The sequence below is a fragment of the Armigeres subalbatus genome, chromosome 3 (assembly GCF_024139115.2).
Source record: "Armigeres subalbatus isolate Guangzhou_Male chromosome 3, GZ_Asu_2, whole genome shotgun sequence".
In the NCBI taxonomy this organism is placed as follows: Eukaryota; Metazoa; Arthropoda; class Insecta; order Diptera; family Culicidae; genus Armigeres; species Armigeres subalbatus.
In genome coordinates, this window is record NC_085141.1 from 311,610,900 (window position 1) to 311,623,665 (window position 12,766).

The 12,766-nt window shown below is 45.5% G+C and overlaps 3 protein-coding genes across 3 annotated transcripts in view; 2 read left to right on the forward strand and 1 right to left on the reverse strand.

The window, feature by feature from the left end:
• LOC134225275 (cationic amino acid transporter 3-like) overlaps positions 1-12,766 on the reverse strand; it is a 141,251-nt gene that overhangs the window by 68,744 nt on the left and 59,741 nt on the right. The window lies entirely within an intron of this gene.
• On the forward strand, positions 7,167-10,298 carry LOC134222645 (uncharacterized). Its single transcript, XM_062701804.1, has 3 exons — positions 7,167-7,442; positions 7,532-10,018; positions 10,182-10,298. The coding sequence occupies exons 1-3, from the start codon at positions 7,167-7,169 to the stop codon at positions 10,296-10,298; spliced, it is 2,880 nt and encodes a 959-aa protein (XP_062557788.1).
• LOC134222646 (uncharacterized) lies at positions 10,666-12,477 on the forward strand. The gene has a single exon (XM_062701805.1). It carries the CDS (start codon positions 10,666-10,668, stop codon positions 12,475-12,477), a length of 1,812 nt encoding a protein of 603 aa, XP_062557789.1.

Consider the following 12,766-nt stretch of genomic DNA (forward strand, 5'->3'; position numbering starts at 1 on the left):
ATTCAAATATGTTTATAACATATTAGTGCAGACCGAGAGACATGGTAAGATGACTTTAAGATATCCTGGGTTATCCAAGCTGTCTTTCAGTTCAGAACTTGCAATCTACAACCACCACTCTAACTTTTTTCGTCGCTCCAACCTTGGATATGTATTCAACCATATCCATAACATATTCATAAAGATCAGGAGACATAGTAAGATAGTTTTGGGATATCCTTGGTCATTTAAACTGTCCTTGAGTTCAGAACATGCGATCTACAGCCACGAAACAACCTTTTTTCGGCAATAGAAACTTGGATATGTATTAAAGCATGTCCATAACATATTTCAGAAGACCAGGTGACATGATAAGTTGGTTTTGGGACATCCTGGTTCATCCAAACCATCCTTGAGCTCAGATCTTGTGATCTACAGGCACCACTCTAGCTTTTCCCGTCACTTCAATCTTAGACAAGCCAACCAATTCAGGCCTGTTACAGGTGCCTTGGCTACGATCATAAATTCTACGACTGCAAGGGGCCTTACCTCAGAATGCTATGTCGTAGGCGTGGTGCTGAAAATCACCAAGCTCGCACTATCCCCAGGGCACAGACTACAGGCATTTTACTGGTGCTCAGGCCTGTCCGGCCCAGGTATTGAAAAAAATCAGATCATGAGTAAAAATCGGCTAAATTTTTGCAAACTTGATGCTCTACTGCGGCCTAATCGCTGATGCTTTCTAGATCGTTGAAATTTGGCGTTTGTTGATTCAATTTTTAAAATCTTCATCGCTCACCAATGGGAGACAACTGAGCGAGGCAAATCACTTGGTAACCTAACAATGAGTGTTGTTACCACACGCTGTTAGAAAAATCTTTTCAGATATTAGGAAAATTAAGTCCGCTATGAGTATGAAACTCTGATACACTGCATGGGAGGCTTTAATACTTTCTCTCCTCCATCCCAGCAACTTGAAAGCAGAGTAAATAAAGCAGAACCCCAGATGTGTTTTGGTTTTATTCTAGTAGAGCAAGCGTAACAAAAATGCTCCAGTCGTAGCTTTCCTTGATACTATTCCAAGTTTGGCTTGGCGAACTCTGTTGCTCGTTGTTTACGCAACAACGATCGCTCATAATCGTTGTTTGGTATCCATCTCAGCAAGGCTGTTCACTCACTGGCATAGGTTGCTATGATTGAATTAGATCAATCCTCGTCCGCTTCACTCACGCTTTCAACGCCTGATCAGGCCTCTAGAAGAGTCCAGACATGCAAGTAACGCAGCTAAACTTAAACCACTGCAAGGCAGCTCAACTGCTACTACAGTCGGTTATTGAGTGCAAAGCTGATGTTGCCTTGCTGTCCGACCCATACCGCATCACTGCTGAAATCAGTAGCTGGATAGTGGACAAGTCCGATGTGGTGGGAATCTGAACTTGTGGGCGATACCCCATCCAGGAGATATCATCTCCTGACGATGAGGGTTTGGTCATCGCAAAGGTAAACGGACTTTACTTTTGTAGCTGCTACTGTCCTCCTAGATGGAGTATAGAGCAATACCCAAGGGTAGTCGATATTCTTGCCAGTAGTTATAGCAGGTTTTTTCAATGCGTGGGCAGTGGACTGGGGTTCCCGGTTCCCTAACGCAAGAAATCATATCCTTCTAGAGCTAAGGTCTCTAGCAGTATTAAACGTAGTCCTGTTGAGCGAAGGCCAAGTGACAACGTTCAGAGGACTGAACGGTGATTCATGTTTCGATGTGACCTTCTGCAGCACGGAATGCTCGGTGGAGCCATACTGGAAGGTTCATGAGGGGCATACTTCCAGTGACCATCAGGAAGTACGTTTTATGGTTGGTTATACTCACAAAGGAACCACAAGCTTGGTCGGTGCAACTGATCCAGGATGGCGTACCTCACAGTTAAACCCAGAACCACAAAGAAACAGACGTCTCACTCAACACATGTTCCATCGTTCACCTTTTTAACGGTTGATTTATGTTTTTGTAGGTGGTCAATCGACCACTGAAGGCGCTTCCATCGATTTTGCTTGAGTTAGACATATGCGCACTACTGCCATCTGGTTGCCGCTTGGCCACACACAGTGAATTTAGCATTGGGCGACAATGTTTTCGTGACGATGATTTTGATCGCATGTTGTTCTAAGTGAGACGTCCGTTTCTCTGTGCCAGAACTGTAAGAGGAGGCACTACAGGACTACAGGACTAAACGGCGAAGAATTAACCGAAGTATTAACACGTGTCTGCGACATATCGATGCCAAGAATGACCAAACCTCCCGGTAATTGACAACCAGTGTACTGGTGGTCGAATACGATCGCAGATCTCCGTAAAACCTGTCTTGGAACTAAAAGAAGGTTGCGACGCGCTGAAAGGGTCGATAGACGCAGGGTATTCCAGTCAGCGAGCAGAGCTCTGAACTACGAGATAAAATGTAGCAAGAGAGCCTGCTTTGAGCAGCTATGCAGGGGTGTCAATGACACTCCATGGGGGATGCATATAGGATAGTGATGACTAGGATCAACATCACGCCTCCTGAGAAGTCCCCAGAGATATTACCCAGAATAGTAGAAGGGTTATTTCCGAAACATGAATCATTGAACTGGCACGCTACACTGTACGAGTCAGTCGATGTGGTACCGCTGCGCGACTAACGAGGAGCTTATCGTAGCTGCAAGAAAACTTAAGCTCAATAAGGCACCAGGCCCGGATGGTATTCCAAACCTGGTCCTCAAACACGCCATTCTCGCTGCCTCCAACGATGCCTCGATGAAGGAAACTTCTCAGACCGTTGAAAACGGCAGAAATTTATGCTATTGCCGAAGCCCGGCAATCCTTCGGGAGATCCTTCGGCATACAGACCAATTTGCCTACTTGACACAGCTGGGAAGTTGCTAGACGGGATGATCTTGGATAGATTGTCGGACTACACGGAGTGTGCTGGTGGCTTATCTAGCAACCAGTATGGTTTCCGTAAAGGCCGTTCTATGTAGCTAACTCTCTGCATCGCTTGAGGGTTCCAAATAATCTGTGCAACAAATTGAAAAGTTATTGTCAGAATAGGGTGTTGATATATGACACCGACGTTGGTCAGCAGTCGATAGAAGTGTCATCCGGTGTTCCACAGGGATCGACCATCGGACCAGTTCTGTGGAATATCATGTACGACGGAGTATTACGGTGTACAAATAAAAGGCTTCGCGGAGTCGAACTGAAGGCTTCGTATGCGATTGGCAGAATCGAGGAATGGCTCAACTCGAGGAGGATATCCCTTGCACATCACAAGACCGAGGTCGTTGTAGTGCATAGCCGCCATGGGTTGCAGCAAGCGAGGATAAGAGTAGGGACCTGCACAGTTAACTCCGGGAGGTCATTAAAGCATCTGGGTGTGATGATCGACGATAAGATCAAATTCACGAGCCACGTCAATTATGCATGTCAAAGGCATCATGTAGCATTAGGCATTAGCATTAGCATTGCATTAAAAAAAAAGCTTGGAATGCGTGGGTGGGCTAAAATTAGTCCATCAGCGACGTGAGAAGCTCTTGTTTTCATAAGCAGTTTCGCATCAGATGTGATGAACAAGTTTGACTATATTTCGAGACATTGGAACACAAGAAACGCTGCTAAAAGGCAGTTTGAATGACCTAGAATATCCAAAACTGTGTCTGTTAACCATCCAGGAAATATTATACTCATGGTTGAATAAATATAGAAAATATATGTAACGAAAAGGTCCCGAACTCAATGACAGTTATGGTGACCTACAGTATATTCAATCGATCAGTCGATATATATATACAAGGATAATAACTTCGAAGAGATGTAATGAAAATAGTTTAACAGTAACACGTATCGAAACTATGAGTAGCGGAAATCGCTACAATCACAACTGTCGATTGTAAGTCCCGAACTCAAGAAAAGTTTAGACAATTCCGAATATTTAAAAACTGTCTTACAATGTCCTTTGGTCTTACTGGAGTAACTCACATAGTTGGATACTATGGAGTAATAAATAAGATTGAATGCATATTGAGGCTTTGAATACTGAAAAGAGCTTCTAAGAAGCGGTACATTAAGTCCCTAACTCAAGAACAGTTAGGATTGCCCAGGATATCTTAAATCTATCCTACAATATCAATTTACCTCCCGGGAGGTGTAATGGATATAACTGAATGCATATTGAAGCTTTGAGTACTGAAAAACGATGTTCTCGCAGCTGTAGATCTCAAATCCCGAACTCAAGAACAGTTTGGATTGCGCAGAATATCTCATAACTATCTTTCCATATTCGTTGACCTCCTGGTAGGTGTAATGGGTATAATTGAACAGATATTGAAGCTTTCAGTACCGAAAAGAGCTTCTTAGCAGCTGTAGATCTCAAATTCCAAACTCAAGGACAGTTTGGGTTGCCTTCAATATCTTAAAACTATCTTACGATATCCTTTGTCCTTCTGGGAGGTATAATGGATATAATTGAATGCATATTGAAGCATTGAGTATTGAAAAACGGTTTTCTTGCAGCTATAGATCTCAAGTTCCGAACTCAAGGACAATTTGGATGACGCAGAATATCCCAAAACGATCTTACGATATCTGTTGATCTCTCAGGAAATGTAATGGATATAATTGAATGCATATCGAAGCTTTGAGTACCGAAAAGAGCTTCAAAGCAGCTGTTCATCTCAAGTCCCGAACTCAAGAATAGTTTGGATAACTCAGAATATTCCAGAACCTTGCAGTGCTTTTAACACCTTCTATAAAATGTAATGAACACGGTTGAATAGTCAAATAAACTTTGAGTTACGAAATAAAAAGCTTTTTGCAGCTGTAAATTTTAGGTCCTGAACTCAATGATAGTTTGGATGGCCTAGGACGTCCAAGGAAGTTAAAAAAATTGTACATCACAGTAACTCTACGGATGTGTTTGAATAAAAATTTTATTTTGAAACAGTACAATCCGCTGCCAATATACCTAATATTTTCTCTTTCCTAACTTCACCGTGTTCATGACGTTCTAGGTTGTCGCAGGAACTTGATCGCCCATGCCTGCTTTTTTTTCTGATAGGGGAGGTTATTTCAAGCAATGTTGCTGAATATAGTGTTCAGTTTTATTCATCGTACGATTTTGTATATCAATTTTTCTGTTAGTGTTTAAAATGGCGCTGTTCGCAACAAACTAGGTCTACCCGCCCAGACTACATCCTTGGTTCAACCTCTGATATCTGCAGTGATTATATCATCACCATCGCCAAACAACAATCGATCTGCAGCCTCACGAATGTTCTACGAATCGCCATCCGTAGAACATCATCACCATCCACGCATGTATTGCATAGGCACCAGCAACTGGATAGGTAACCGATAGAGGCGATAGAGAGTGAGTCCCTCACTCTCCGGTCAGCATTTATCGGCTCTTTACAACCGAACCTTGACCTCGACTGAAGGATGCTCGATCGACAGTTGGATTTGGTTCCCCGAAAAGAACACTGGGCAACGAGCCCATACGCAGTTTTTTTTAATTCGTTAGTTTTTTAAGTCCAAATACAGAGTAGTAAAGTGCACGTTGTTTGTGTCTCCTCTATAAAGTGTATTTTAATAAATGTGTTAAGCTATTCCAACGATGAGATGTGCTTACTTTATTTTGGAATAACCGTGCATGTGATCCTGGTGGATGCTCCCGGATTAGAGGATTTATACCCAAGAGCTTCGGAGTTGAACTAGACTGATGCCTCAGTCTCCTCTGGATCCCCACTTCCCTCTCCATCCAACGGTCGATGTCGAACCATACTAAAGGGCTCATTCCACTCAATCGAAGATAAGGTAATCAGAAAGGTTCGCACATTGTGGTCCTTCGAACCGGATGGCACCAGGGAAGATCAACGGAAGCTCGAATAGGACGCTGTCGGTGCAGGTGTGCAGATACGGAAAAACGGCGCAAATCGGTGCCATCTTAGCCGCCAAGTGTTGAACAAAGGGGTTGTTCTTGTGCAATCGACACGATAAAGGATTAACGCGACAAAGGATCAGTTTTTCAATGGAAGAAAGGATATCCACCATTACGCTTTGAGGACATCACGGATTTGCTTGGACATCCATTGCGCGACTTTTGGTCAGGTTAGTGAAGACTGCTTACTATATGTCCAGCCGATCCTAGGGAACTACAAAATTCTAACACCTGCAATCTTCCATAAAACGCATGCACACACTCGTCGAGATTTGGATTTCGGATTTTTGGAGGCTTGATTTCATCGTAAATGAACTGATTTCGTCGCTAGTTGGACTGCATGGTGCTGGAACTGGAGGCACCCAGAAAGACATTCGCTGGACTAGTGCTGAAACTTGTCTCACAGGTAAATGTTAAAGAACAAGTATATGTCCAGTCGAAGCATACCATACATAATACTAACATTCGATTTTCGAAAACTTTCTGGATTTGAACAACCAATGGAGCCACGCCGGATATAACCATCTGGTATACCGATTACCGGAATTAAGGACGTTTTTCCATCTGAAGGCGCTACGTGTCGTCGCCCCGAGTTTTCTTCAACAACTGAACATTGCCGGTCGACGACATCTACGGTACGTGGGCAAACACAATCGTCATCTTGTGGAAGATATCACGTTCGAATGCGAAGAGGCAGCGCCGATAATCATTTGTCCAGGTAAATACATTTTTTGGTATATGTCGCCGAGGCAAGGCGCACAGTAAATACACCTGTTGATTTAAAATTCTATCCTCTTCGACACATTCGTAACGCTTTGAGCATTGTGGACCAAGTTGGGTCTGTTGGTTGAATCTGATCACTGGGATTTGAATTGTTTGAACATTGCGAAATTAGTGCCTGTCGATCGCTGGATTGGTGCAGCTGTTGGTTGCCTAGGTAAGCCACCACAGTATATGTCCAGCCGTGGCATTTATTTTGATTACTACATCGCCTATTCCTCCTCTTCACTCCCTACTGCTTACAAACTGCTGAGACGACTGGCTGACGTGCGAGATATTTGGATTATTAGTGCTCTGTGATTGAAACGTTTTGTTAGGCACAACAGCCTGTTTCGCCAGGTTAGTGAACACGATAGTATATGCCAGCCGAGCTAGGCGTATACGCGGAATATTACACCTCCATCTCTCTCGTTCTGTTACCGGTGCACTGTGACGTCAGCCATGCCGCCAGCCGGATCGTCCGCCAAGAAACCGTCGTTGAAGCAGCTTATAGCTAGGCTTATGGAGTCACAGTCTTTGCTGCAGGACATTTGGGAATTCATCGAGAACTTCAAGGAGGATACGAAGCTTTCTCAGGTGGAAGTCCGACTTGAGAAGTTGGAGAACATTTGGGATAAATTTTCGGAAACGTTAGTCGAGATCAAGTCCCATGACGACTACAAGGAAGACGAGACTTATGACAAGGAAAGGCGGGAGTTCAACAACCGGTTTTATGAGGCTAAGTCTTTCTCGTTGATCAAGCGAAGGAAAGAAAGGAACCTTTGCTGCTAGACCAGAGTGTGCGGACACATGACACTTCTGTGCAGGGTGCGCTGGACAACGTTCGCTTGCCCCAAATCAAGCTACAAAGTTTCAACATCGACGAATGGTTGAGTTTCCGAGACCTCTTCACCTCGCTCATCCATTGGAAGCCGGACCTGCCAGAAGTGGAAAAGTTCCATTACTTAAAAGGATGCCTTCAAGGGGAACCACGGAGCCTGATCGATCCGCTACAGGTAACCAAGGCAAACTATCAAGTAGCATGGGATATGCTACTGAAACGTTACAACAACAGCAAGCAGTTGAAGAAACGGCAGATTCAATCGCTGCTATCATTGCCATCGCTTTCCAAGGAATCCATTGGGGAACTACATTCGCTGTTGGAAGGTTTTGAGCGAATTGTTCGAACTCTCGACCAGGTTGTCCAGCCAGCGGAGTACAAGGACTTACTGCTGGTGAATATTCTTACGTCACGCTTGGATCCAGTGACACGGAGGGGATGGGAAGAGTTTTCATCGTCCAAAGAAACCGATTCTCTAGATGAACTGAGAGAGTTTCTCAACCGGCGAGTACACGTTCTGGAGTCAATGACAGCCAAATCGCTGGACACTAAGGGTGTTCAGCAACCACCAGCGAAACAGAAGCCATCCGTTTCACGAACAAGTTTTACTTCGGCTCAAGCGTCCGGGGGGCGCTGCGTAGCTTGTTCGGGAAATCATCCGCTGTTCCAGTGCAATTCTTTCCAACGGTTATCGGTCTCAGACAGGGACGGCCTGCTGAGAACTTACTCCCTCTGCCGAAACTGCTTCAGGCCGGGGCATTTGGCGCGGGAATGCCAATCCAAGTACTTGTGCAGGAACTGCAAGGGTCGTCATCACACCTTGGTTTGCTTTAAGCCAGAAAGGGGTGGTGAAGGCAAGGTCACAGCGGTTGCAAAGGGCAACATTCCATCTTCCAACAAGGAAGGGCAAGGGGCTCCAAATCTAAATTCGTCTCAAATGGCTAATACGGCAGCCACGAATACAACGGTTTCAAATGCGGCACAGCAATACTCCTCTCAAGTCTTGCTGGCTACAGCAATCATCGTTATGGTGGACAACAATGGTAACCAGCACCTGGCACGTGCTCTTCTGGATTCCGGCTCCGAGAGCAATTTTTTAACAGAACGGTTGTGCCAGCGTATGAAAGTGACTCGAAATAAGGTGGATATTTCGGTCCTTGGCATCGGACAAGCTTCAACAAGGGTTAAGCAACGGGTTCGAGCTATGGTGCGCTCGCGAGTCTCCCCATTCTCGCGAGAGCTGGACTTCCTTATCTTACCAAAGGTAACAGTAAACCTTCCGACGATTTCGGTCAAAATTGATGGCTGGTCAATTCCAAGTGGGATCGAATTGGCGGATCCTGCCTTTTTTGAGTCTAAGGAAGTGGACATCGTGCTCGGGATTGAGTCGTTCTTCGACTTCTTTGAGACAGGCAGACGGATTTCATTAGGGGAACAGCTACCAACACTCAACGACTCGGTATTTGGATGGGTCGTTTGTGGAGGCACGTCAATTGCTTCAAATTCTCTACAACTAAGCTGCAATATTTCAACCTCCGAAGGTCTGGACTTGCTTTTGGAGCGTTTTTGGCAATGTGAAGAACTTGGTTCGGAAAAGGCATATTCTATGGAGGAGCGATACTGTGAGGAGCAATACCAGCACACAGTTCATCGTGAGCAGGACGGTCGGTACACCGTTACACTGCCAAAGAACGAAGATATTCATCCGAGCTTGGGCGAATCGTGGGCCATCGCCAACCGACGGCTTCAGGGAACAGAGCGCAGATTGGCACGAGATTCCAATTTACGAGAACAATACATCGCATTCATGAATGAATATCTCGCCATGGGTCATATGAGGAAAATTGACCAGGCTACTCAGGCAACGGTCCAACGATGCTATTTGCCGCATCATTCGGTGGTTAAAGAGGCATCAACCACCACCAAGGTACGAGTAGTGTTTGACGCTTCCTGCAAGACGGCGTCGGGAGTCTCACTGAATGATGTTTTGCTGGTGGGGCCAGTGATTCAAGAGGACTTGAGGTCCATAATTTTGCGAAGCCGTACTCGACAAATTATGTTGGTGTCTGATGTGGAAAAAATGTTCCGTCAAATCAATATTTGCGAAGCAGATAGACCACTCCAATGTATTCTGTGGAGATCTTCACCGATTGAGGAAGTTGGGGCATATGAGCTCAACACCGTGACGTATGGAACTAAGCCAGCTCCTTTTCTAGCCACACGTACGGTCAAGCAACTGGCCCAAGATGAGAAAACCCGGTTCCCATTAGCAGCACGGGCTGCTGAAGAAGATGTGTACATGGACGATATCATCACGGGAGCGGACGACGTTGCTACGGCTGCTATTCTCCAAAGGCAACTTAACGAAATGATGGCTAGTGGCGGATTCCGGCTTAGAAAATGGGCTTCTAACAATACTAAGATACTGGAAGGTGTTGCTCCTGAGGATCTGGCAATCCCACTGTCTGTTGAGGTCAATCTTGGTTTCGATTCCTCAGTGAAAACCCTAGGGCTGACCTGGGTTCCAGAGACAGATGTCTTAAGATTCCAATTTAAAATCCCCCCAGAGGACGAATATAAAGAATATACAAAACGCCAAGTTTTGTCAATAATCGCTACACTGTTCGATCCATTAGGGCTACTGGGAGCCGCGATTACAACTGCAAAAGATATTTATGCAGTATCTGTGGTCAGTTCAGGACAAAATGATCAAAACTCGACTGGGATCAACCACTCCCTTCCACGGTGGGTGAGGCTTGGAAGAAGCTTCACCGGCAATTGCCGACGTTCAATCTGATCACAATAGATCGCTGCGTCATCATTCCTGGAGCGAAATCTGTCGAAATACATTGCTTCTCGGACGCGTCAGAGAAAGCTTTCGGAGCATGTGTTTATGTAAGGAGTGAGAATGTCGATGGAGCGGTATTAGTCCGGCTTCTAACCTCAAAGTCACGTGTAGCACCCTTGAAATGTCAATCGATTCCGCGGCTAGAACTGTGTGGAGCACTACTAGCAGCTCAGCTCTACGAGAAGGTTCAATCTTCCCTAAAATCTACGATGACCATCTACTTTTGGACCGATTCGACTTGCGTACTACGTTGGATTGGAGCTACTCCCACGATGTGGACTACATACGTGGCAAACCGAGTGGCGAAGATACAAACTATCACCGAAAAGGGTCACTGGAGGCACGTACCAGGTGTGGACAATCCGGCTGATCTCATATCCAGGGGAATTCCGCCAGCAGAAATCGTGGAAAACCGATTCTGGTGGCAGGGTCCAACGTGGTTGGAACTACGATCAGAATTTTGGCCAAAAGCACCTACAAGTTTTGGAGAGGAAGGAGAGGAAGAAAAACGTCGGATGGTAGTTGCAAGCTCAGCGTCACCATATTCGGAGTTCAATGACCAATATATTGCAAGGTTTGCATCATACACCGACATGATCCGTCGGACTGCATATTGGCTGCGTTTGATGAAATTACTTCGCAAACCAAGGGAAGAGAGGAAGGATGGGTCGTTCTTGTCCACCGCAGAACTGCGACAAGCGGAAAACGTATTGGTTAGAAGAGTTCAAAATGAGGTCTTCGGTAGAGAATGGAAGGCGATCATCAATAAAACCGTTTTACCATCTAATTCACCTCTACGGTGGTATAATCCGCTTCTTTCAAAGGATGGAATCATGAGAGTCGGTGGTCGTTTGAATAAATCCCAAGAAGCTGAAGAGAGCAAACATCCCATTCCATTACCAGCTCGACACTCTTTTACTCGTTTGATGTTAAAGCATTACCACGAAAGGCTTCTACATGCTGGTTCACAGCTTATGCTGGCTGTAGTCAGACTACGATTCTTGCCGCTAGGAGGGAGAAGTGTTACCAGGCAAATTGTTCACGAATGCTTGAAATGCTACCGTTCAAAACCAACTGCCATTCAGCAGTTCATGGGCGATCTACCAGCGTCTCGAGTGACGGTTGCAAGGCCATTTTCCCGGACAGGCGTGGATTTTTTTGGACCCGTCTACATCCGTCCAGCCCTACGACGACCCACAGTAAAAGCCTACGTCGCCCTCTTCATTTGCAAGGAGGTGCACCTGGAGTTGGTCACAGATTTGTCCACTGGACGTTTCCTCCAAGCTCTACGTCGGTTTGTGTCAAGGAGAGGAGAATGCAGCGATATTTATTCCGACAACGGCATCAACTTTGTAGGAGCCAGAAATAAGTTGCAGGAGTTTTTTAAACTGTTGAAGGATCCAACTCACAGGGAAATCCTATCCAAAGAGTGTTCGGAGCAAGGGATACAGTGGCACTTTAATCCGCCCAGTGCACCACACTTCGGAGGCCTCTGGGAGGCCGCAGTTCGTTCAGCGAAGAAGCATCTCTTGAAGGTTGTCGGCGAAAATCCCGTTTCAGCTGAAGATTTTACAACACTTCTTGTACAGGTGGAAGGGTGTTTAAATTCACGGCCACTCACCCCTATGTCGGAGGATCCCGAAGACTTGGAACCGTTGACTCCCTCGCATTTCCTTGTTGGAACGTCACTTCAAGCAATACCCGAGCCCAATCTTGAAGACATTCCTCTCAATCGGCTTGATAAATATCAGCTTATGCAACGAAAGCTCCAAGACTTCTGGCGCAGATGGCGCCGGGAATATTTATGCCAACTCCAAGCTAGAACCAAGCGTTGGAAACCACCAGTTCCGGTGGAAGTAGGAAAATTGGTCGTAATTCAAAATGATAATGTTCCCCCGATGCGGTGGAGAATGGGACGAATACAATCTCTTCATCCTGGCAACGACAATGTGGTTCGAGTAGTGACCGTGAAGACGTCGTCCGGCATGTTGACTCGTCCAGTAGAAAAACTATGCTTCTTGCCATTACCGGATTGCAACGAAGAACCAAAAACTCAAATCGCCTCGTCCAACATTGAAACGTAATCATCGTTCCATTCCCCTACCCTGTCGAAGAGGATATTCCTGTGTTTTTTTCTTTTCAGAAATTTATCATTTCTGGGTGGGTGAGGATGTTCGCAACAAACTAGGTCTACCCGCCCAGACTACATCCCTGGTTCAACCTCTGATATCTGCAGTGATTATATCATCACCATCGCCAAACAACAATCGATCTGCAGCCTCACGAATGTTCTACGAATCGCCATCCGTAGAACATCATCACCATCCACGCATGTATTGCATAGGCACCAGCAACTGGATAGGTAACCGATAG